Source organism: Coffea arabica, chromosome 5e (assembly GCF_036785885.1).
Source record: "Coffea arabica cultivar ET-39 chromosome 5e, Coffea Arabica ET-39 HiFi, whole genome shotgun sequence".
Lineage (NCBI taxonomy): Eukaryota > Viridiplantae > Streptophyta > Magnoliopsida > Gentianales > Rubiaceae > Coffea > Coffea arabica.
Genome location: NC_092318.1, coordinates 10,935,023 through 10,961,318, shown reverse-complemented (window position 1 = coordinate 10,961,318; position 26,296 = coordinate 10,935,023). Strand labels below are relative to the sequence as shown.

General features: G+C 41.6%; 1 protein-coding gene across 1 annotated transcript; it reads right to left on the bottom strand.

Moving 5' to 3' along the window:
- Nucleotides 1-15,290: 15,290 nt before the first annotated feature.
- Nucleotides 15,291-18,830, bottom strand: LOC113705811 (uncharacterized). The gene is made up of 4 exons (XM_072049562.1): nucleotides 18,417-18,830; nucleotides 16,919-18,161; nucleotides 16,055-16,636; nucleotides 15,291-15,802 (listed from the first exon to the last, which is right to left on the bottom strand). The coding sequence occupies exons 1-4, from the start codon at nucleotides 18,828-18,830 to the stop codon at nucleotides 15,291-15,293; spliced, it is 2,751 nt and encodes a 916-aa protein (XP_071905663.1).
- Between the last annotated feature and the right edge of the window lie 7,466 nt (nucleotides 18,831-26,296).

The window sequence follows — 26,296 nt, the reverse complement described above, 5'->3', positions numbered from 1 at the left end:
GGGGAGGGCGCGACCTGGTCAGGGACAGAAGAACACCTTCGACCGCCTGCCCCGCAGCCGACCCTTTGAGAAAGAAAAGGCTTGGACCTCGTTCACAGTGCCCAGGGCCCGGGTCCTCGCCGTGATGGAGCAAGAAGGCCTCTCTCGGCCTCCCCGACCACTAGCCGGTGACAAGAGCCAGCGTGATTAGGGCTTGTATTGCGCTTACCATCATGACGTAAGGCACGATACCGAGGACTGCCGTCACCTCAAGAAGGACATTGAAAAATTGATCAGAGGAGGACCTCTTGGGCAGTTCATATGTGACGGACGGACCGACCAGAGACAAGAGGGGTACAAACGGGAACGTGCGAACTGCTCACGTGACCGACCTCGGGGTCCCCGAGACCGAACTCCCAAACAGGAGGTACAGAACCTAGCCGGGGTGATCAACACCATTGCGGGAGGGCCTGTCGGGGGAGATAGCATATGGCTCGACGAAACAACCGACCTCCTCTAGTGGGGAGAGCTCGAACAAATGCTTGAAAATGTATGAGGAGATCATCTATGGGCTGAGGATGCGGTACCACTTACCTCTAATAATCATGAGGCCATCGTGATAGAGATCATAACGTGCAATTACAAAGTAACAAAGGTGTACATAGATAATGGGAGTGCCATCGATGTACTGTACTACAGGACCTTCAAAGAGTTGCAGCTGGAGGATAAACAGCTCATCTCGGTCCGCACTCCCATGATAGGCTTCGTAGGTCCGCCAGTAAGACCGGAGGGAATGATAACTCTCATGGTCACGGTAGGCGAGTCCCCGAAATGTCGAACTGTCCCGGTGAATTTTGCAGTGGTGAAGAAGCCATCCTCATACAACATTATACTGGGACGACCGACCCTAAACGCACTTCGAGCCGTCTGCTCGACTTTACACCTTAACATGAAATTTTTCACACCTGCAGGGGTAGCTGAGGTGTTAGGGGACCCAAAAGTAGATAGAGCTTGCTATATTGCGACTCTCAAGGGTAAGGAGAAGCTGGTAGGTCAAACAGCCTATCTAAAGCCCTGGGAGCTTGCGGAGAAGGAGGAGAGACTGGAAACAGACGAGGGCCTGATCGAACTGCCCATATGCCCGGAGCGACCCGACCGCGTGGTCAGGACCGGCTCCTGCCTGAGCGAGCTAACGCGGAGGGCATTAGAATCTCTCCTAGAGGAATATGCAGAGATTTTCGCGTGGAGTGCTGATGACATGCCCGAAATTCCGCCCGAGCTGGTAATTCATAAGTTACATGTAGACCCAAACGTCCGACCGGTGAAACATAAGAAAAGGACTTTCGCACCCGAACGAAATAAGGTCGTCAAAGAAGAGGTAGGAAAGCTATTGGAGGCCAAAATCGTGAAAGAAATCTACAACCCGACCTGGCTGGCCAACCCTGTGCTGGTCAAAAAAGATGACAGGGCATGGAGGATGTGCATGAATTTCACCGACCTGAATAAAGCTTGCCCGAAGGATAGCTACCCCCACCCACGAATAGACCAACTAGTGGACTCAACTACGGGGTGCGAGATCTTTTGCTTTCTGGATGCCTTCAAGGGGTATCACCAGATAGCCCTGGATGAGGAGGACCAAGAGAAGACCTCATTTATCATCGAGTACGGCACATATTGTTATACCACCATGCCGTTTGGGCTGAAGAATGCTGGCGCGACCAATCAGAGGCTGGTCAACAAACTGTTCAAGAACCAGATTGGCCGCAACATGGAAGTCTACGTGGATGACATACTGGTGAAAAGTCGAACTCAGGAGCAGTTCATCGACGATCTTAGAGAGATCTTCAACGTCCTTTGGAGCTCATGGATGCGGTTGAACTCCAAGAAGTGCACTTTCGGAGTTAGATTGGGCAAGTTCCTTGGGTACATGATATCCAAGGACGAAATACGAGTTAACCCCGACAAAGTGAAGGCCATCCTGGATATGGCTCCCCCCCTGAAACATAAAGGAGGTCCAGCGATTAGCTGACAGGATAGCAGCTCTGAACAGGTTCATGTTGAAATCCGCAGTCCGGGGTTCCCCTTTCTTCAAAGCGCTGAGAAGAGGTCCCCAGTTCGAATGGACCTCCGAGTGCCAGAAAGTATTCGACAAGTTGAAGGCCCATATTGCTCAGTTGCCAGTCTTAACCTCCCCCGCACAGGGAGAGACCCTATTCATATACCTAGCGGTAGAAAAAGAGGCGATCAGTGCAGTGCTGGTTCGAGAGGAGGACTAAATCCAGAAACCCGTGTACTATGTCAGTCGAGCTCTGCAAGGAGCGAGTCAAGGTACATTGCAGTTGAACGGTATGTTCTAACGCTAGTTCACGTGGCCTGAAAGCTCATGTCATACTTTCAATCTCACCCCGTAATAGTGGTGACCGACCAGCCCCTAAAACAAATTCTCTCCAAACCCGACGTATCGGGAAGGATGGTGAAGTGGGATGTGGAGCTATCTGAATATGACCTCGGCTATCAGCCCCGTATGGCCATCAAGGCCCAAGCGTTGGTGGATTTTATAGCAGAGAGAGTCTCTTTCGGACTGCAAGGAGCCGAGGCCGAGTTGACCGAGACACAACTGAGGACGAACAGGTCGGAGAAGCTGCCGAGATCACACAGGCCACAAAAGCAGCCCAGGCCAAGCTGACCAAAGACACAGCTGAGCCCGAACAGGCCGGAGAAGCTATCGAGGTCACACAGGCCGCAAGAGCAGCCAAGGTCGAGCTGACCGGAGACGCAGCTGAGGCCGAGCAGGTCGGAGAAGTTGCCGAGATCACACAGGCCACAAAGGCAGCCGAAGCCGAGCAGACCCGAGAAGCAGTCGAAACCGAGCAGACCGGAGAAACTGCTGAGGTCGGACAAGCCAAAGGGGCTGTCGGGGCTTCACAAGCCGGAGAGGCTGCAAAGCGGACCAATCCGACTTGGACATTGTTTGTGGATGGCGCATCGAGCAAGGAAATGTGCGGAGCTGGACTCCTCCTAACCAGCCCCACGGGGGAAAAACTGGCTTACGCCCTAAGATTTGACTTCAGGGCCTCCAATAACGAGTCCAAATATGAAACCCTTATCGCAGGGATGGTGATGGCTCGGAAATTGGGGGCTGAATCGATAAGGATCTACAGCGACTCGCAGCTGATAGTGAACCAAGTGTTGGGAAACTACGAGGTCAAAGAAGAACCACTGAAAAAGTATGTCGCCAAGGTACACGAATTGAGAACTCATTTCAAACTGTTCGTACGCGAACAGGTCCCGCGAAGCCGAAATAAGAGAGCTGATGCTCTGTCCAAGTTGGTCTCCACCTCATTAGGCACGCTGAACAAGGAAGTGCTAGTGGAGGTTGTCAGAGGTCGGGCATATGATCAGTTGGATGCGGCATCAGAGCCCTTGGCTGTTTTTTCAATGGGGAGTCAACCTGTTGGGTCCGTTCTGTCGCGACCCCATTTCCCCCTAAGGCGAACCAGAGGGCTGGCGGGCCGTCTGCCTAACTCTCGCCAGGACTCACGCAAGCACACTAACCCCAAATCCTTCCGAAGATTAACCTAAGCTATTACAATAGAGAATCTTCCAAAATAAATCGATTGCTAACACCACATTAACTTCAAAGATAACAGCATCCGAAGTTAGCCAATCGACGTCTCTTAAACACTTCACGCGTTACTTACAAGGATTAAAGCCATACCACACAAATACAAACATACATACCAAATATCAGAATTAGGGTTACACTTTTCCAGCTTCAAGTGGCAATCCAAAATAAAAGATACAATGCTTAACTTGGAATTCATTACAAACCGCAATCTAAATTCAAGTTGTTCAAGTACACTCATAGAAAATATAAGCAGCTCAAATTCTTTCAAACTTCACAACCTGTAAGGAAAACAAATGAACGTGGGGTGAGCTAAAACTCAGTGGTGCCCCAAAACATGCAATCACATAAGGCAAGTAACGAGTATTTAAACTTCACACTTAAGGAAAGCAGATAACAGCACAAGGTAGGATACAGGGCTCTCAGGAGCCATTTGCCTCGCTTGATCAAAAGTTATCGTAGTTGACCCTCCTTCAACTCTCACTACTTACGGTCCATGTAGATTCTCTTATTTTTCTTACTCCGGCCACCAGACATACCCCAGCTCCGGGTCCGCACGACAAATAAAGGAAGCAATATACTCGAGATATACCCTTAGGAAATTGGGAGCAGTATACTTGCGTATACCCTCAGGAAATTGGGAGCAGTATACTTGCGTATACCCTCAGGAAATTGGTCGAGGGATTCACCCAGCGACGTCACCACACTTGGATTCACTAAAATATTTCACACAAGTCACCACTCGAAAGGTTAGTGTGATAAAGTACACACCGTTCACTTCGATGGATCAGAAAATCATTATCCAATTATCACATATCAAGTCAAGAAAGCACTTTAATCAAGTAGGCATAGAACAAGCAGGGACACTCACCAAGAGTGAAGTTCAGATGTCAAGTTGAGGATCAAATTCCGCGTCCTCGCGATATCCTAAAATAATACCAAGTTTTGAAACTATAAGGTGGCTAAACCATTTTTAGGGTTACGTAGGAAAATTACTCGTATGTATACCTAGTTTATTTTCTTGAAATGAGTCGACAATCCGTTTAACATTAAAACTAGAAAAATACTTTGTAAAGTTTCCTTGAAGTTCCCTTTTCTTGTAAAAATGCTACTAGGATTATTTTGCGTGAAATAAGGTTTCTTGCCGAACAAGTCTTCTACATTTTTAGTTAAAGTTAGTGAAAACTCGCATTTTTGGAACTTTTCCTATAGACAACTAGCTAAGGACAAGTCTTAAAGAAAGAAAAAGAAATAAGGCAAGATTTATCGTTTAATTCTAGCATAAAAAATATTTTTGATTAGCTTGATCAAAATTGCTCGAGTTCACAGGGTCGAAACGACTTTCACAATTTCGATTCCATTTCGAAATCACATTATGACTCAAATTTGTCGACATGGTAAGATCACGTTTCAAATAGCAAATCACTAGGGCTTCCTCAATCATTAGCCCTAGATTTCAACAGATTCATTTCTGCTAGAAAAGTAAAACAAGTGACCAAGGCTTCGTCAATCATTAGCTCTTGGTTTTGGCAAGCTCATATCACATCTCAACTTAATCAAAATAAACATAAGGCCTCCAAGCAATTCCAGCAGTTAAATTTCATCAACTTTGACACTTATATAAAATCATTCAAATGGCCAAGAGCTTCATCAATCATTAGCTCTTGACATCAAATACTCAATTTAAATCACAACTCCATTCAAGACAAGAAGAGAACTATATCCAGCTTGAGTTTCAAATGACTCTAAGAGTTCAAAATTTCCTTTTCTTGTTTCGATAGTCAAGAAAAATCCCAGTAAATAATTTTATCAAAACCGTAATGCACGTAAAGTTTACTCAAATAGCCAAGGGTTCCATCAAGCATTAACCCTTAGCGTCCAACAATCATTTCTTATAGTAATATAGCCAACATTTCAACCAAACTTTTATTGTTCAAAAACAAGGATAACTTGACCATTTTCCAGCAATTGTCATTCCAAACTATCACGAATTCCATCTCAACATTTTTGATTAAATCCTCCAAAATATCAAATGTTTCATAGCTAAACAACTTACACTGCTTAAAATACACATCTCTCATGCATTTCTAAACCATTACATTCCAAGGGAAAATTCCAGAAATCAAATGAATTATTTCTGCTCAACCTCTCGGTCATTAATATTTCCAGCACTTCAATGTTCATAAATCCAACCTTTCCTCGGCTAAAAATGCTATTAGGCTCTCAAATTCAGTATGCAATTACTTGGCTAGACAACTAACATTTCCAGCTCGAAGATCAAGCGTGAACACTAATTATAACGTCACAGTTTCCAGATTCACTTTCATAGCCAATGATCATTTTTTATTCAGCACTTGCGTGGTTATAATCTAGCTTTTCTTTCGGCTAAACCAGTGTTTTAAGTGCTCAAATTCCTCATGCAGATGCTTGACCAATTGAGTAACATTTCTAGCTCAGAATTAAGTTCAAACACGGTTGTAATTATCCCCAAAATTCCAGAAATTTCCCAGCTATCCTCGAATGATCATGAATGCAAATTGATTTCATTTCATTTTTATTTTCTTGGTTAGCCGAGCTACTTAGCCCCATGCACGCCTCAATCATCATGTTGTTAGCTAGATAGTCATAAGTATCAACTTAGATCATCACAATATAGAAGATTAGGAACTACATTTCCAATTTATGCTCACGGAAGTTCCATTTCATCAAAACAGAATTTCTTATGCTCCTTAACTCATCATCCGAATGCACAAAATTAACATGCAAAGCCATAGTCAGGTAAATCAACTAGTGATTAGTCGTATAATCCCCAATACAGGTTCAGATTATCAAATTTAAGCAGATTACAACTGCATTTCAGATTTCTGGTTCACAAAATTTCCATTTCACTAAATCAGAATTTTCCCAAGTTCCTAATTCCATCGTCCAATTGTGAGAACCCGTATTTTCCCTTAATGTTTTCCTAGGGTTTTTCCCCTTTAATGGCATGTTTTCTGCATTTTCTGGCGTAGGAAAATTTTCTTGGTGGATTTTATGAGTAGTTATAGTTTTTAGATGATTTTTCTAGCATTGGGTAGTTTTTGAAAAATTACGGATAGATTATGGACGTGGGCCCCACTAGTGCGAAAAGTTCGGAAAAATTCGGCCAATAAGGTTAAGTTTCGGATACTGTGTAAAATTTATCGGGTGTGAAGAGATAAGTAGAGAATGTGAAGTGATTGATGTGAGAGGGGGAAAGAAGGATAGGAATGCATTTAAAGTAGTGACATGTGTCATTATATGGTTGGTGGTGATTTATGATTTACTATTCTTGTTTTTGACCTTTTGACTAATTGGTTAAATATCTTAAAAATTACCACAAAAATCACCATTTCTTACTCCTTGGTGGCCGGCCCTCTTAAGCTCGAGAAGGAAGAAAACTTCTTCAATTTTCAAGCTCCCAACTAGCTCAAATCATCCAAACCACTTGCCTAAACTAGTTTCTACTCCATAAAATCCTTCCATTAGGTGCTAGTGAATTGTTTGGTGAAGTTTTTGGAGAAGCTAAGGTGTTCTACAACTTCCTCTCTCTTGTTTACTTGGTAAGTGGTGATTACACTTCCTCCTACACTTAATGATGTTTAATTTGTGCCTAGTGGTGGCTAAAGTGTTGAAATTTGTGATTTATTTCTTGGTTTGAGATGAATTGGTGAAGTTTTTATTTTTTTGAGGAATTTTCTGGTTTAATGTGATCATGGTGTTGTGGTTATTTATGATGGTTGGTAATAAGGGGTTATGACTCTAGTGGATGTAAATGATTGATAATTGCAACCAATTTTGGGTTTGGAAGGAATTTGAGGAAGTTAGGGTTTCATGACCCCCTTTTCTGTCCGGTTTTGGATCATATGGTTAGAGGCCGAATTGGCCTTTCCTTAAAACTTCAGGGCATTTTGAGTAGTGTAGAATGAGATATGTCGTTTTTACTGTTGCTGTTCTGGGTGATCAGAATGTGCGAACTGCGATTGTAATCGTCTGTTTTGACTGGAATTGCTTTACATTTGGATGTTGGTGTCTTCTGATGAAATGTATCTTGATGTCTTAGCTACCGCATTCCTTTGGAATCAATGCATTTGGACCTGTATAGACTGAGTTGGACTAATTACAGCATAGTGTGATTTATAAACCTGCAATTACGGTTCTGGTTTGGTATTCTGCCTTTTTGACCTAGTTGTGCTAGGATTTGGACTGAGTGGCCTTCTACATTGTTGTATCCCTGTCTTTTAGCTTCGAGATGGTGGGTCTTACACCCTCATCCGATAAGTGTAGCGCATTTTGTGCCATTACCGCATTAGGAGGCCAAAACTGTTTTTGTTGTTGGGTTAAATGAGTTACATTTCCTGATTTTTTGGTTTGCTTTTATGCTTATATATGCATATGAAACCCTAATGGGGTTGTTATTGGCATGGCTTTATGACTCGTTATCGAGTCTTATGGTATTTGTTTACGTGATTTAGGACGTGACGAGGGTTCACGACGACCTTTTTAACATCGGTGCATGAAACATCACGTAGTTGAGTGGTGAGTATACTACTCACTTGGATGTTTATAATGTGGCTTTGCTATATGTGATTGTGATGCCTTGAAGGCTTGTTTGGCTATTGGAAATGATTAGGGTGGGGGTGTACTTGACCGCCCTCATTCCTTTTATTCTTGTGACTGACTGTTTACCGTTTCACTGTATTACTGTACTGCTATATGAGTTATTGGATTCCATTCATGGGATATTGTTTGGGTGTCGGTTGGACGAGTATCCAATGGCCCTACTGTACTACTGAGCTCAACCCCGTTGGTAGTCAATTGAATCAAGCCGGCGAGGGCTTGGTCGTGAAAATTGACATGTCACGGGGACTGTACTGGGGAATCTTGTAGTAATGAGACTCTTGATTCCGGTAAACTCGAGTATTACCAAAAGCTACTGATTGGAGTGCGGGCCCGGTTGGGGTATGTTTGGTGGAAGGGATGGGAGTGAAGTGGGTTCTACGGTTGGTACTCATAAACGTTGACGGAGAGTCAATGAGATTGGATCAAGAATGTAAGCGTGGAAATGGGCTCTTGAGAGCCGTCCGTATCCTTTTACCGATTTGTTTTGCTTCCTATTTGGATACTTGAAATGAACGGTTATGCTTAAGTGATCTTTGTTGCTTATGTGATAGTTGCTCACTGGGCTTTAGCTCACTTTGTTCCATTTGTTTTCCTTACAGGAAAATGATCATTTTTGGAAGATTATACTTGTTGGTTGCCAAATTGAGCCATGTATATGTCTATTTTGAATAGCTCTTTGCATGAAACCCTAATGTGTATTGGGTTCATCTTTTGATTGGCAAACCGATCATGTGTATCCATGATGAATAGCTTTTGGTATGCCAAATTGGTTGTAAATGTTGAATTGCAATGTATTAATGGTTGGTGGGATTTCGGATTCTACTATTCCAGGCACTATTCTTCATTTTCGTTTTTTTTAATATTCTTTTGTTATTTTGGTTCTTGTGGCTTGTTCGAGCGCGCTTTTACTTTCCCGAAATGTATTAGATCGACGTGAACTGATCCGTAGTCCTGGTGAGAGATGGGCAGGCAGTCCGCTAACCCCTTTGGTTCGCCTTAGGGGAAAGTGAGGCTGTTACACCAATTGCATAATTCAACATGCATGTCCTTAAACATTTTATTTTCACTTGGATAATTAAGATTATAACCTCAGATTGTCGAAGTTAAACAAATTAAGCACAGCATTTCTTAATCAGTCTCGACAGTCCAAATGTGCGCACATCAGAAAATTTTTCTTCTTCTCTAAATTCAGCATCCGATGGTCTAAGGTCAACATGCAAAGCTTTAAACAGTTTAATTAGTTAGTGATTAGTTACTTAATCAACAATGCAAACTCAAATTATCCAGGGTTACACAGATTAGCTCGGCATTAATCCAACACAGTCTCGGCAAACCCACATTCAGCGTACATCAGGTTTCTTTTCTTTTCTAGATCATCATCCAACGCATAAATTCAACATGCATGCTCCTAATTAGCTCAAGCAACCTCTAATCAGGTGTTCTAGATCCAAAATTTACCTCAACAGCGGGCTTAGCTTACGCACAAGGGAACTGTAAAATTTCTCTCGGCTCACGCACAGGTTTGGTTCTGGTTTTCTGGTTGCAGCTGAAACGGTGTTGCGGTTGGACTGATGAAATGGTTGCAGCTGGTGGAGGTGAAGGTACAGAAAGAACTCACACGGTGGTCTCCTAGTTTCTTCCCTCAGCTCACGGACAGAACAGAGAACTACAGCTCGGCTTTCTTTTCCTTAATCTCGGTTGCAGCAGCAGCTCTCTCTCCTCTTGGTCGATACTCACGAGGTAAGGGAATGAGATGGTCCGTTGTTGTGGTCTGAGGTGAAATGGTGGAATGGAGTTGCGGTTTTGAGGGAGGTTGAGTGTATGGAAGGGTTGAGTGTAGAAATGGTAGAAGTTGCATTGGCCAGATGGGTGGTGAGTGCTAATGTTGTCTGGAAATGTGTTTGGATTGCATGGAAATTTTGAGATTGTGTGGAGGGCATTTTAGTCTTTTCACATCTCTTCCCAATATCCACTTGAGTTCCTTAATTCTAACTTAACTCCAAAATTTATCCCGAATATAAATTAAGCTCCTAATAATACACTAATCTTGCAAGGCTTCAATTATCATAATTTTATGTCTTAAGTATATTTAGTATACTTGTGTCATTTTTATCTATAATTTATTGATTGCATCTTAATACTAAGGTTTCTATTAACCTTTAACATTATTAACGATTTAAGTTTAGCTATCGGAATTTAAAGAAATTAATTATTAAATCAATGAAATAATTTACCTTCGAAGTATTAATTTTAGCATAACAAGACCAAGTAGTTTATTAGTTTAGCGGAATTGTATTATTTTTCACTTAACATATTGGTCACGCACTTATATGAGAACAAATAGATAAATAAATAAAGTAAAAAGAAATGGTGCTAAAATTTAGTAAAGAATAAGAAATGCAAATGAAATAAGCAATGATTTTTATATATATATATTTTCAGGGTTCTCACATCCTTCCCTCCTTACAGTGAATTTTGTCCTCAAAATTCACACTTTCTAAGGAAATAAACCGGGGTACTTTTTCCGCATTTCTTCTTCTAACTCCCAAGTGGCTTCCTCGAGTCCATGATTCTTCCATAAAATCTTCACCAGAGGAATTTTCTTATTTCTCAGTTCCTTCACTTCTCTTTCCAATATCTGAACTGGTTCTTCTTCATAGGTTAACGTCTCATCTACCTCAATTCCTTCCACTTGTAGCACATGGCTTGGGTCGGGGTAATATTTCCTAAGCATGGAGACATGAAATATATCGTGAACCTTGGCCATGCTTGCAGGCAATTTCAACTGATATGCTACATTCCCGATCCATTTCAAGATTTCGAAAGGTCCGATATATCTTGGCTTTAACTTCTTACCTTTCTTGGATACTACTCCGCTCTTCAAGGGTTTAACTCTTAGGAAAACCTTGTCTCCTACTTCAAACTCCAAATCTTTTCTCCTTGTGTCGGCGTAGCTCTTTTGTCTACTCTGGGCAACTTGAAGCCTTTCTCTAATTAGTTTCACTTTCTCCTGGGCTTCTACTATCCAAGGTATTGCTGTTAGATTCACAACTTTCTTTTCTCCGACTTCATCCCAATGAATCGGAGATCGGCACCTTCTCCCGTACAAAGCTTCATAAGGTGCCATTTGAATCGAAGCCTGATAACTGTTATTATACGCGAATTCTACTAAGGTCATGTATTGACTCCATTTACCTCCAAAATCCAATATACACGACCTCAGTAGATCCTCCAAGGTTTGAATTGTTCTTTCCGTTTGCCCGTCGGTTTGGGGATGATACGCAGTGCTAAATTTCAATTTGGTCCCCAAAGACTCCTGAAATTTCTGCCAAAAACGCGAGACAAATCTTGGGTCTCGATCAGACACGATACTTACCAGGATACCATGTAATCTTAGGATCTCTTCTGTGTACAACTTGACCAGTTTTTCCAAAGAAAAGCTCATGCTTACGGGTAGGAAATGTGCGGACTTAGTAAGTCGGTCAACTATCACCCTGTGACAGCCCCACCTCCCCCTAAGGCGAACCAGAGGGTTCGGCGGGCCGCCTGCCCAGCTCTCGCCGGGACTCAGTCGTTCACTACAATCCTCAAATGAATTACAAGAATAAACCTCAAATATTACAATGTAAAAATCTCAAATATAACTCAAATGTTCCAACATTTACATATCAAAAGCGAAGCGTCCACGTTTCCACTGCGCCAGTCTGATCCATGATCCCAATTCTTATACAAGAGGAATTCCACAACAATAAAATCACAACAAACCTTCCTTCGCCACGAGCCCTGCGGAGGGGAATAAAATATTTTTGGGTTGAGCTAGAAGCTCAGCGAGTAACCAGAAAAATCAGTAATCCAATCGGTTTAACAATATTTCTTTTCAATGATGTCATAAATCACATGATAAGTCCAGAAACGATTACAGCATTTACAAAACATTAAATATGGAGTATCAATAATTCAAGAAACATATACAATGGAAAGCGATAGTAACATTCATGAAAAGGATACATTCATTTTTTATAAATAATCCCTCGTTCATCTTTTTATTCGTTCATCTTTTTTTTTTCCGGACGTTGGCCGGTCTCCACCCATCCGGACGTAGCCGGACTCCACCCATCCGGACGTAGCCGGACTACAAGGTAATACTCGAGTATACCAAATTCACCCAGGGTCACCATATCGCCCGACCGAGTCCGCTTCTGGCTCGGGTCGATCGGTAACGAAGGGCAGTGGCCAGTTCAGCCAAACGGCTTACATTCATGCGCAACTAGCATTTAATCATTAATCATTGAAAGTTTCATATTTATTTAGGTCGAGTGCGATAAAGTACACACTCGCCTAGAAAACTTGTTTTAACAATCATTGAAAGCACTTAACACATTATCAATCAATAATAACAAGCCAATAAGTCAAGGAAATATAGCAAACAAGGAACACTCACATGTAAGCACGCATGATATGCAAGAAAACAGTTCAAAAGTAACTTTGGAAACAGTTCAAAAGTAAATAAGACAAGAAAACAGTTCAAAAGTAACTTTGGAAACAGTTCAAAAGTAAATAATGCAGGAAACAGTTCATAAATAACTTTAGAAATAGTTTGAGGTCACTCACCTCCATGGCTCAGAAATCATCCATCATATAACATTGCCTTACTCAAATCCAAGTTTTAGATCACAAACTCAATGCAAACAAATCCTTTAAAAGTTCGGACAGCACTTCCCCTAAATTTGCTTACTTTTCCAGCCGTCATGGCTTCATGATTTCCTCATTCCAACCCAAAGGTACACACACAACAACAAGTTCATCCAATAGCCATTCAGCAAGCTCCAAGTAGTACTAGTACAAGTCAAACTAGGGAAAAGTCCGGAAATGAAAGTTAAGCTCAAAACCAGAAAAACAGTTTTGACGTCATTTTGCGGTAATGGCACCAAAGGCGCTACGATTGTCGGAAGAAGGTACAAGACCCACCGTTTCGAACCTAAGAGATAGGGGTACAATATTTAAGAAGGTCACTCAACCCAGTTTCGAGTGTAACCAGGTCAAAAATGCAAGATACCATACCAGAATCACAAAAATAGATTCACAGAATGCATTCCAGCAGAAACATCATAACTCAGGCTCTCCAAGTCCAAATCCAGAAATTGCAAAACCAGATAAAAGCTAAGAAACAGGGCTACATTTCATCAGAAGACCTCAACAACCAATTCGGAAGCAATTCCAGCCAAAACAACCAATTACAGGCGCAATGCTTACATTCGGGTAAAACCAGGACAGCAAGGGTAATTTCGACTTTTCACAAGCTACGCTGCTCCGATTGACCTGAAATTTTGTAGGCACCTCTAAAATGTCATTCCCTACAACTTTCATGTTTTAAGCCAAGGCCAATTAGGCCTCTATCTAGGACCTAAAAATTCGGACAGAATGAAGAACATTGAAACCTAGTTTTCCACTTTTCCTTCCAAAACAGAAATTGATTGCAATTGTCCACTTTTTCCACCTCATAGTGTCATTAAACATCATTTCCAATCATCATACATAACCACAACATCATGATCACAATTAAACCAGAAAATTCATCAATAAATTGAAAACTTCACCAATTCCTCTCAAACCAAGAAATAAACCACAAATTCATCACTTTAGCTACCATTAAGCACAACTTAAGCTTCATTAAGTGTAGGAGGAAGTTCAATCACCACTCACCTAGTAGACAAGAGAGGGAGAGTTGTTGGACACCTTAGCTTCCTTAAACACTTCACCAAATCACTTTCTAGTACCAAATGGAGAGATTTTATGGAGTAGAAACAAGATCAAATGGTTGGATGATTACACTCAAGCAAGATGGAAGCAAGAATCTTGGAGAGTTTTTCTTTCTTCTTAGCTAGAGAGGGCCGGCCACAATGGTGAAGTAAAAAAGTGATTTTTGTGGTAATTTTGAGATATTTAATCAATTGGTAAGAAAGGTCAAAAAGTCAAATAAGTCAAATAAGTGACCACCACTCTTAAGGTGACACTTGTCACTTCATTAATGCATTCCTATCCTTCTTTTTCCCTCTCACATCAATCACTTCACCTCCTCTATTTATCTCTTAACACCCGATAAATTTCACCCAGTATCCGGAACTTATCCTAATTGGTCGAATTTCTCCGAACTTTTCGCCCTAGTGGGTCCCACATCCGGTATACATTCTTAATTTCTCAAAACCTATTTGATACTAGAAAAATCATCCAAAAACTATATCTGCTCCTTAAAAATATCTAGAAAATTTCCCTACTAAAGAAAACGCAGAAAACAAGCCATTAAATAAATAAAACCCTAGAAAATGGGAAAAGTACGGGTTCTCACACTTATACTTTTCGGGGCGTCACAATCTCCCCTCCTTAAAAGAATGTCGTCCTCGACATTCCATCTTGTACCAATCAAGTCGAGACATCCCGCAAGAATCACTAAAAACCAAACCCACAGTCCGGCATCCTAAACTTCAAGCCTAGGATACACTACAGAGATCTGAAGCCTAAGCTCTGATACCAACTGTGACGACCCCACCTCCCCCTAAGGCGAACCAGAGGGTTCGGCGGGTCGCCTGCCCGGCTCTCGCCGGGACTCAGTCGTTCACTAGCTCACCCCAAAAATATTTTATTCCCCTCCACAGGGCTCAAGGCGAAGGAAGGACTTGTTGTGCTTATTCACGTGATTGGATGGCTTAGTTGGAATTGTTATATTTTGTACCGTTTGGATGTGGAATCATTTTATGTATAGTTGGAAATTGTTTCTGCTGCATTTATGACATGTAATTATTGGAGACTTGGATGTATATTTGTGGACCATGGATGTAAATTTGAGATTTATCTTGCAATTTATTTGAGGACCGTAGTGAACGACTGAGTCCCGGCGAGAGCTGGGCAGGCGACCCGCCGAACCCTCTGGTTCGCCTTAGGGGGAGGTGGGGTCGTCACACACCCAAATTGCATCAAATCCTTTTTGACTTCTAGGCAATCCTGTAACAAAATCCATTGTTATATGTTCCCATTTCCATTCAGGGATTTATAACGGTTGCAATAGACCAGAGGGCTTTTGATGCTCAGCTTTTACTTGTTGGCAGATCAAGCATTTCTGTACAAATTTTGCCACATCCTTTTTCAGACCTTCCCACCAGTATAACCCCTTCACATTGTGGTACATCTTAGTCATTCCTGAGTGTATCGTATATCTCGATCGATGTGATTCCTCTAAAATTTCTTTCTTTATTTCTTCATTTGCTGGAACCACAATTCGATCTCTGAACCTCAATACTCCTTCAGACCCTACCTTGAAATCTAGGGTTTTCCCTTTTTGCACTTTCTCTGCATTCCTCCGAAGCACTAGGTCCGTTTTCTGGGCCTCCTTAATACGCTCTAATAATGGTGACTTTAAAGACAAGTTCCCAAATAAAACCTTTAATCTCTCCAAGCGAGGGTTCCAACTACTTACTTCTTCTAACATGTCCCACTCTTTAACCATTAACCCTACTACTTGGGCCTTTCTACTTAGAGCATCTGCCACCACATTGGCTTTTCCTGGGTGGTAGTTAATCGAGCAATCGTAATATTCCAAAAATTCTACCTATCGCCTCTGTCTCAAATTCAGCTCCTTTTGGGAGAACAAGTACTTGAGGCTCTTATGGTCCGTATAAACCTCAAAAGTCACGCCATACAAGTAGTGTCTCCATTTCTTTAAGGCGAAAATCACTGCAGCTAATTCCAAGTCATGTGTTGGGTAATTCTACTCGTGGGGCTTCAACCTCCTGGAAGCATAAGCAACTACCTTACCCATTTGCATCAAGACACACCCTAGACCTTCTTTAGAGGCATCAGAGTACACGGTATAACCTTTCCCTCCGTCAGGTAATACCAAAATAGGAGCAGATGTTAATCGCTTCTTTAACTCCTGAAAACTTGACTCGCACTTTGGAGTCCAAATAAACTTATTCCCTTTCTTGGTTAGCTCGGTCATAGGTCCAACAATCTTCGAGAAATCCTGGATAAACCGCCTATAATAACCTGCTAATCCCAAGAAACTTCTAACTTGAGTTGGAGTTTCTGGCTGTTTCCAATTCATAACGGCCTCAACTTTTGCCGGATCCACGACAATTCCATCTTTAGAAACTCTGTGCCCTAGAAAAGAAATTTCATCCAGCCAAAACTCACACTTACTGAATTTGGCATACAGTTTATGTTCTCTTACTATCTGCAAAACCACCTCCAAGTGCTTAACATGTTCCTCTCGAGTCTTGGAGTAAATCAGGATATCATCTATGAAAACCACTACAAACTGGTCTAGATACTTCTTAAAAATTCTCTGCATCAAATCCATAAAAGCAGCTGGTGCGTTGGTTAGTCCAAAAGGCATGACTGCAAACTCAAAATGTCCATATCTTGTACTAAAAGCAGTCTTGGGTATATCCTCCTTCTTAATCTTTAACTGATAATACCCTTGCCTCAAGTCCAGCTTAGAGAAAACTACTGACCCTTGCAGTTGGTCAAACAGACTATCAATCAATGGTTGAGGGTATTTATTCTTAATTGTAACCTCATTTAACCCTCGGTAATCGATACATAACCTCAAGCTTCCATCCTTTTTCTTGACAAATAGAACGGGTGCTCCCCAGGGTGAATCACTCTCCTTCACAAAACCTTTCTCCAACAGGTCCTGCAATTGGACTTTTAACTCTTTTAGCTCGGCAGGAGCCATTCGGTACGGAGTTTTAGAAATCGGAGCCGTTCCTGGCACCAAGTCAATCTTGAACTCCACTTCTCTCTCTGGCGGTAAATTCTTTAGTTCTTCGGGAAAAACATCCGGAAATTCCCGTACCACTGGTACATCTTCTAACCTCACTTGATCACTGGGAGCATTAATCAAAAAGGCTAAAAAATCTTGCGCTCCTTTAAACAACATTTTCCGTGCCCGAATTCCTGAGATCATTGCGGACGATGCTAACCTACCTTTAACATCTAACCTCAGGGTTGCTTCTCCAGGTATACAAAATTCTACCACTTTCGCTCGGTAATCAAGCTTAGCATGATGGTGGCCTAGGAAATCCATTCCTATGATAACATCATAACCCCTTATGCCCAAACTGATTAAATCCACTAGCATTTTTCGCTCTCCGATCCAAAATTCGCAATTCTTATAGGCTAAGCTAGTGATTACATTCTTATTACCCATTGGTGTCCTAACTTCAAGATCAAAGGGTAATCTAACAGGTTTCACGTCGATTCCAGACATAAAAGTGGGATTTACGAATGAATGAGTTGCACTAGGGTTAATTAACACTTTAGCTAATCGATGAAAAATCAGAAGTGTACCTTCCACAACTTCCGAGGAATCGGGTACAGGTTGGTCATCCATAGCATACACTCTGGCAGGAACGGTTGGCCGGCTCCCTCCAGAAGTGTTTGGTCTAGCGTTCGGAGTAGTCCCTTCCTGCACTTTTGGACATCCCGAAATTTGGTGCTCATTACTTCCGCACTTTAAGCACTTTCCTTGCTTCCTCCAGCAATCATCCATAGTATGGCCCGATTTCTTACAATATACACAAGTCACTTGAGGAATTATTGCTCGACCTCCTAGCGAGGTATTCCTAGGTTGTCCCCTTCCATTCGATCCTCTTCTAGCTCCATTATTTCTTCCCCCTGCATTCCTTGTCCCGGTTTCTCTTGCTAGTGCGCCTCGTGGTGCTCCAGAACTAGTCATTCCGCTGGTTCCTCGGCCCACTTTGGCCGGTGGAGCATTTCCATACGTCGGCTCCCGACTACTACTAGGAGCAAATCTTTTCTTGGCCTGAAAGGATTTCACTTGGGCTCTAGCTACTTCAACTCTCTGGGCTCTCTCGACGGCATCTGCAAAAGTGTCTATCCTCACGGCAGCTAAACCTTCCTGTATTTCCACATTCAGTCCCTGCACAAACCTCCGGACACGCCTTTGCTCCGTGGCTATCAATTCAGGAGCAAAGCGGGACAGTTTTGTAAACTGGACTTCATATTCGGCGACACTCATCGCCCCTTGCTTACATTTTATGAAGTCGTCATCTCTCTTCTCTTGAATGAGAGGTGGAAGAAATTTGGCATTGAACTCCCTTGTGAAGTTCGCCCAGGTTCTTGGAGTATTGTTCCTGTCCCAGTTACCCCTTACCAGGTTCCACCAGGAGCGAGCAGCTCCCTCAAACTGGAATGCGGCAAAAGTCACTTGTCGCTCTTCCGCATAGTTTAAGGCTGCAAAGATATCGGAGATTCTCTCCCACCATCCTTCAACTACCTCCGGTTCGGGTCCTCCATAAAATTTGGGAGGTCTAAACTTCAGAAATCTCTCCAGTGCCCGATCATCAGAATCGGCTGGACCTCCTTGGTGATGCACTGGTCCAGAGGCTTGGTGTTCAGTCAAGCGCTCTAAGACATCAGTGATACGATTGATTGCAGTGGCCACTTGGTCTCCGGCCACTCCCCCTTGCCCTTGGTCTGGATTGACCTCGGGTTCCCTACCACTACCCGCTTCTGGGTGTTGTCTAGTGGGTCTCCCGCGTCCCCTTCCTATCACTTGGCGGTCCATAGCTTAATTATGCCTATTATGAAAAGTGAGGCAATTAGGGGAGTTGATTATTTATTTATAACTATTATTATTCTCTTTGTTACTAAAAATCAACTTGGAAATGGGGGAAAAAGGAAAATAAAGCACTTAGCATATATTCATGTGTGAAAGTCATACGGATAACAGGTTGGGACATTTTCCAAAAATAAGGCACATGAGCTAACAAAATACATACAAATAATCCCTAAAACAAAAATTAGGGATATGGTGCCTCGGAAGCAAGTCATCCACCTAGACAAAACTTGATGACTTAACTAATGTCCCCCTTTCCGAACCCTACATATCTAGTATAGTCAAGTCAAACCCAGCCTAACCCTCAGCAGGGCTGTCAGGAGAAGCGTCCTCTGCCGGATCCTCCTCCGGATCCTCCTGCTCGACGCCCTGAAGGATGCTCGTGGCCTCATCTATCATCATCACGGCATCAGCCCTGATACCGGCACTCCTATCACGTATCCCCTCGGCCAATCGAGTTACCCTCGATCTCTGTCACACTATCTCCACGCGAGCAGCCTCCAGCCTAGCATGCTCAGCTGCTACCCTCTGCTCTAACTCAGCTATACGGTCAAACTGAGTGTCCACCATGATACTCAGCTCCTCTACATCCTGGGTCAAAGTAAAGTTAGCGTCCCTCAACTGGCGACGCTCATCATCTAGGGATAGTACTAGCTCATTGGGGTAGGCATGGGTGGCCCTACACTGACTTCGGGGATGCCTATCAACTGGTGAGTAGCGTATATGAGCTCCTCCGCCTCGTGGCCTATAGGAAATGGACCTAAGAGGCTCTATATGTCCATTAGATGCTCCATTACCATTAGCATGCCCATTACCATTCTCCATACTTGCAAGAGAATTAAAACTTAGAGGTTAGAACTTAGATAACTAACTGAACCGGTTATTACTTAAGATATATCTAATGGTCTCAGTTCTTACTTCTGAAAAGGATTAGGGTTTCTAACTCGTCTAATATATCTCTCAGATAACTTTTCTAACCTAGGCTCTGATACCACCTGTGGCGACCCCACTTCCCCCTAAGGCGAACCAGAGGGTTGGCGGGCCGTCTGCCTAACTCTCGCCAGGACTCACGCAAGCACACTAACCCCAAATCCTTCCGAAGATTAACCTAAGCTATTACAACAGAGAATCTTCCAAAATAAATCGATTGCTAACACCACATTAACTTCAAAGATAACAGCATTCGAAGTTAGCCAATCGACGGCTCTTAAACACTTCACGCGTTACTTACAAGGATTAAAGCCATACCACACAAATACAAACATACATACCAAATATCAGAATTAGGGTTACACTTTTCCAGCTTCAAGTGGCAATCCAAAATAAAAGATACAATGCTTAACTTGGAATTCATTACAAACCGCAATCTAAATTCAAGTTGTTCAAGTACACTCATAGAAAATATAAGCAGCTCAAATTCTTTCAAACTTCACAATCTGTAAGGAAAACAAATGAACGTGGGGTGAGCTAAAGCTCAGTGGTGCCCCAAAACATGCAATCACATAAGGCAAGGAATGAGTATTTAAACTTCACACTTAAGGAAAACAGATAACAGCACAAGGTAGGATACAGGGCTCTCAGGAGCCATTTGCCTCGCTTGATCAAAAGTTATCGTAGTTGACCCTCCGTCAACTCTCACTACTTACGGTCCATGTAGATTCTCTTATTTTTCTTACTCCGGCCACCAAACATACCCCAGCTCCGGGCCCGCATGACAAATAAAGGAAGCAGTATACTCGAGATATACCCTTAGGAAATTGGGAGCATTATACTTGCGTATACCCTCAGGAAATTGGGAGCAGTATACTTGCGTATACCCTCAGGAAATTGGTCGAGGGATTCACCCAGCGACGTCACCACACTTGGATTCATTAAAATATTTCACACAAGTCACCACTCGAAAGGTTAGTGTGATAAAGTACACACCGCTCACTTCGATGGATCAGAAAATCATTATCCAATTATCACATATCAAGTCAAGAAAGCACTTTAATCAAGTAGGCATAGAACAAGCAGGGACACTCACCAAGAGTGAAGTTCAGATGTCAAGTTGAGGATCAAATTCCGCGTCCTCGCGATATCCTAAAATAATACCAAGTTTTGAAACTATAAGGTGGCTAAACCATTTTTAGGGTTACGTAGGAAAATTACTCGTATGTATACCTAGTTTATTTTCTTGAAATGAGTCGACAATCCGTTTAACATTAAAACTAGAAAAATACTTTGTAAAGTTTCCTTGAAGTTCCCTTTTCTTGTAAAAATGCTACTAGGATTATTTTGCGTGAAATAAGGTTTCTTGCCGAACAAGTCTTCTACATTTTTAGTTAAAGTTAGTGAAAACTCGCATTTTTGGAACTTTTCCTATAGACAACTAGCTAAGGACAAGTCTTAAAGAAAGAAAAAGAAATAAGGCAAGATTTATCGTTTAATTCTAGCATAAAAAATATTTTTGATTAGCTTGATCAAAATTGCTCGAGTTCACAGGGTCGAAACGACTTTCACAATTTCGATTCCATTTCGAAATCACATTATGACTCAAATTTGTCGACATGGTAAGATCACGTTTCAAATAGCAAATCACTAGGGCTTCTTCAATCATTAGCCCTAGATTTCAACAGATTCATTTCTGCTAGAAAAGTAAAACAAGTGACCAAGGCTTCGTCAATCATTAGCTCTTGGTTTTGGCAAGCTCATATCACATCTCAACTTAATCAAAATAAACATAAGGCCTCCAAGCAATTCCAGCAGTTAAATTTCATCAACTTTGACACTTATATAAAATCATTCAAATGGCCAAGAGCTTCATCAATCATTAGCTCTTGACATCAAATACTCAATTTAAATCACAACTCCATTCAAGACAAGAAGAGAACTATATCCAGCTTGAGTTTCAAATGACTCTAAGAGTTCAAATTTTCCTTTTCTTGTTTCGATAGTCAAGAAAAATCCCAGTAAATAATTTTATCAAAACCGTAATGCACGTAAAGTTTACTCAAATAGCCAAGGGTTCCATCAAGCATTAACCCTTAGCGTCCAACAATCATTTCTTATAGTAATATAGCCAACATTTCAACCAAACTTTAATTGTTCAAAAACAAGGATAACTTGACCATTTTCCAGCAATTGTCATTCCAAACTATCACGAATTCCATTTCAACATTTTTTATTAAATCCTCCAAAATATCAAATGTTTCATAGCTAAACAACTTACACTGCTTAAAATACACATCTCTCATGCATTTCTAAACCATTACATTCCAAGGGGAAATTCCAGAAATCAAATGAAGAATTTCTGCTCAGCCTCTCGGTCATTAATATTTCCAGCACTTCAATGTTCATAAATCCAACCTTTCCTCGGTTAAAAATGCTATTAGGCTCTCAAATTCAGTATGCAATTACTTGGCTAGACAACTAACATTTCCAGCTCGAAGATCAAGCGTGAACACTAATTATAACGTCACAGTTTCCAGATTCACTTTCATAGCCAATGATCATTTATTTTTCAGCACTTGCGTGGTTATAATCTAGCTTTTCTTTCGGCTAAACCAGTGTTTTAAGTGCTCAAATTCCTCATGCAGATGCTTGACCAATTGAGTAACATTTCTAGCTCAGAATTAAGTTCAAACACGGTTGTAATTATCCCCAAAATTCCAGAAATTTCCCAGCTATCCTCGAATGATCATGAATGCAAATTGATTTCATTTCATTTTTATTTTCTTGGTTAGCCGAGCTACTTAGCCCCATGCACGCCTCAATCATCATGTTGTTAGCTAGATAGTCATAAGTATCAACTTAGATCATCACAATATAGAAGATTAGGAACTACATTTCCAATTTATGCTCACGGAAGTTCCATTTCATCAAAACAGAATTTCTTATGCTCCTTAGCTCATCATCCGAATGCACAAAATTAACATGAAAAGCCATAGTCAGGTAAATCAACTAGTGATTAGTCGTATAATCCCCAATACAGGTTCAGATTATCAAATTTAAGCAGATTACAACTGCATTTCAGATTTCTGGTTCACAAAATTTCCATTTCACTAAATCAGAATTTTCCCAAGTTCCTAATTCCATCGTCCAATCGCATAATTCAACATGCATGTCCTTAAACATTTTATCTTCACTTGGATAATTAAGATTATAACCTCAGATTGTTGAATTTAAACAAATTAAACACAGCATTTCTTAATCAGTCTCGGCAGTCCAAATGTGCGCACATCAGAAAATTTTTCTTCTTCTCTAAATTCAGCATCCGATGGTCTAAGGTCAACATGCAAAGCTTTAAACAGTTTAATTAGTTAGTGATTAGTTACTTAATCAACAATGCAAACTCAGATTATCCAGGGTTACACAGATTAGCTCGGCATTAATCCAACACATTCTCGGCAAACCCACATTCAGCGTACATCAGGTTTCTTTTCTTTTCTAGATCATCATCCAACGCATAAATTCAACATGCATGCTCCTAATTAGCTCAAGCAACCTCTAATCAGGTGTTCTAGATCCGAAATTTACCTCAACAGCAGGCTTAGCTTACGCACAAGGGAACTGTAAAATTTCTCTCGGCTCACGCACAGGTTTGGTTCTGGTTTTCTGGTTGCAGCTGAAACGGTGTTGCGGTTGGACTGATGAAATGGTTGCAGCTGGTGGAGGTGAAGGTCCAGAAAGAACTCACACGGTGGTCTCCTGGTTTCTTCCCTCAGCTCACGGATAGAACAGAGAACTACAACTCGGCTTTCTTTTCCTTACTCTCGGTTGCAGCAGCAGCTCTCTCTCCTCTTGGTCGATACTCACGAGGTAAGGGAATGAGATGGTCCGTTGTTGTGGTCTGAGGTGAAATGGTGGAATGGAGTTGCGGTTTTGAGGGAGGTTGAGTGTATGGAATGGTTGAGTGTAGAAATGGTAGAAGTTGCATTGGTCGGATGGGTGGTGAGTGCTAATGTTGTCCGGAAATGTGTTTGGATTGCATGGAAATTTTGAGATTGTATGGAGGGCTTTTTTGTCTTTTCACATCTCTTCCCAATATCCACTTGAGTTCCTTAATTCTAACTTAACTCCAAAATTTATCCCGAATATAAATTAAGCTCCTAATAATACACTAATCTTGCAAGGCTTCAATTATCATAATTTTATGTCTTAAGTATATTTAGTATACTTGTGTCATTTTTATCTATAATTTATTGATTGCATCTTAATACTAAGGTTTCTATTAACCTTTAACATTATTAACGATTTAAGTTTAGCTATCGGAATTTAAAGAAATTAATTATTAAATCAATGAAATAATTTACCTTCGAAGTATTAATTTTAGCATAACAAGACCAAGTAGTTTATTAGTTTAGCGGAATTGTATTATTTTTCACTTAACATATTGGTCACGCACTTATATGAGAACAAATAGATAAATAAATAAAGTAAAAAGAAATGGTGCTAAAATTTAGTAAAGAATAAGAAATGCAAATGAAATATGCAATGATTTTTATATATATATATATTTTCAGGGTTCTCACATCCTTCCCCCTAGCTCAGGAGGTTACGAGCACTTGGTGGTGGCTGTTGACTACTTTACTAAATGGGTAGAGGCCGAACCACTCAACACCATCAGTAGCAGGTCGGTCCAGAAGTTCCTCTGGAGGAGCATTGTTTGTTGGTTTGGCACTCCCCGAGTCCTGATCTCGGACAACAGTCAACAGTTCGCCGACAGTTCTCTCCGAGGTTGGTGCTCAGAGCTCGGGATCAGACAACACTTCAACTCAGTAGGCCACCCCCAAGCGAATGGTCAGGTAGAAAATGTCAATAGAACTATCCTGCACGGCTTGAAGACTCGGATAGAGTCCGCTCGGACTGGGTGGATTGACGAACTACCTACCATACTATGGGCTTACCGAACTACTCCTCGAACTGCCACCCAGGAGACTCCCTTTGCCCTGACCTACGGGGTAGAGGCCATGATTCTCGCGGAGATTGGTGTTCCCTCCGACAGGGTACAGAACTTCATAGCCCAGGACAACAAGGATGAACTGTGGCTCAACTTGGATCTGCTCGAACAAAGGAGGGAAGAAGCGGTTATACGTATGGCTAAGTATAAGGGTGAGACACCTCTCCTTCAAACCGGGGGACCTTGTCTTGCGAAAGAATACCGTAAGTCGGATCCGGGGTACAGGCAAATTGGATCCAAACTGGGAGGGCCCTTATGTGGTGAAGGAGGCAGACTGAGCTGGATACTGCAAGTTAGAACATCTCAGCGGAGAAGAAGTCCCGCGTACTTGGCATAATTCCAACTTGAGGATCTTTCATTAGGGCTCAGCTCATGCATGGCCTGCGCTCCGACAGGATGGAGGCCAGCTCAAGCACAGGTTTTTATTAATGCTAATGTATTCGATTAAGGTTGAATTATCTCGCATAGGTTAAAAGCTAGCTCGTGCTTATCGAGATCAATACCAGTTCGCGCAAGTGTATTTTGATGTTATGACAAGAAAGTTATGAATGAAAAATACAGCTAAGTGTCAAGCAAAAGAAAGGCTTCATTCCATAGAAAAGAAATGTACAAGGGAGAGCAGAGCTCATACAAAAAATGAACTAGGACTAGAAAGTTTGGGTCTCTATCCTAGAATCCTACTCTAGTTCTCTCCTTCCTCCTCTTCCTATGTAAGGCCCAAAGACAACCTAAGAGGGGGGGTGAATTAGGTTGACTAAAATCTTAATCAAATTTATGCAATTTTTGCTTAATAAAAATTTACCTTCTTTTCTAGTAATGATCAATCAAGTAGATTAGAAGAAGAGAGCAATATTGATTCGAAAAACAAGTATAGATAAGCAATGAGAATTTTATTAAACAAAAAAGAATAAGATAGAATATCAAACCGATTGTCTACCAAGCTTTCCTCAAACTTGAAGACCAATCACTAGGTTGAGCAACTTCTCTTTGATGAAAGATGATCAACTAGATGTACAATGGAGGGAGCACTTCCTCCTTGCCCTAAGCCTCACTTAGTCAAGCTAAGAAGTTTTACAATCACTCAGATAACCCTCAACAAAGCTACACTAAAGAAACTTTCAATCACAAAAGAAATGCTCACAAGAAATTCACACCACTTGGAGAACAAATCTAGCTTTGGAGACTATTTTCAAGTTAAAATATTTCTTGAGATCTTGTAAACAAAGTGTGCAAAAGTCCACCTCTGAATCAGAATCGTTTGTATTTAAAGGGAACCAAAAATGGGCTTCATTAATACTTCCAACGGATAGAAGGCAGATGAAGAGTCAGCTAGCCGTTGGGGCTGTCGAACGTCCGACGGCTTAGTCATCGTCCGATCCTATCGTTCGAAAATCAGTCAAATTGTTATTCGGACGTCCGATGGGATTTTATCGTCCGAGCTTCTGCGTCCGAACGTTGTCCAGAGAGTTATCAA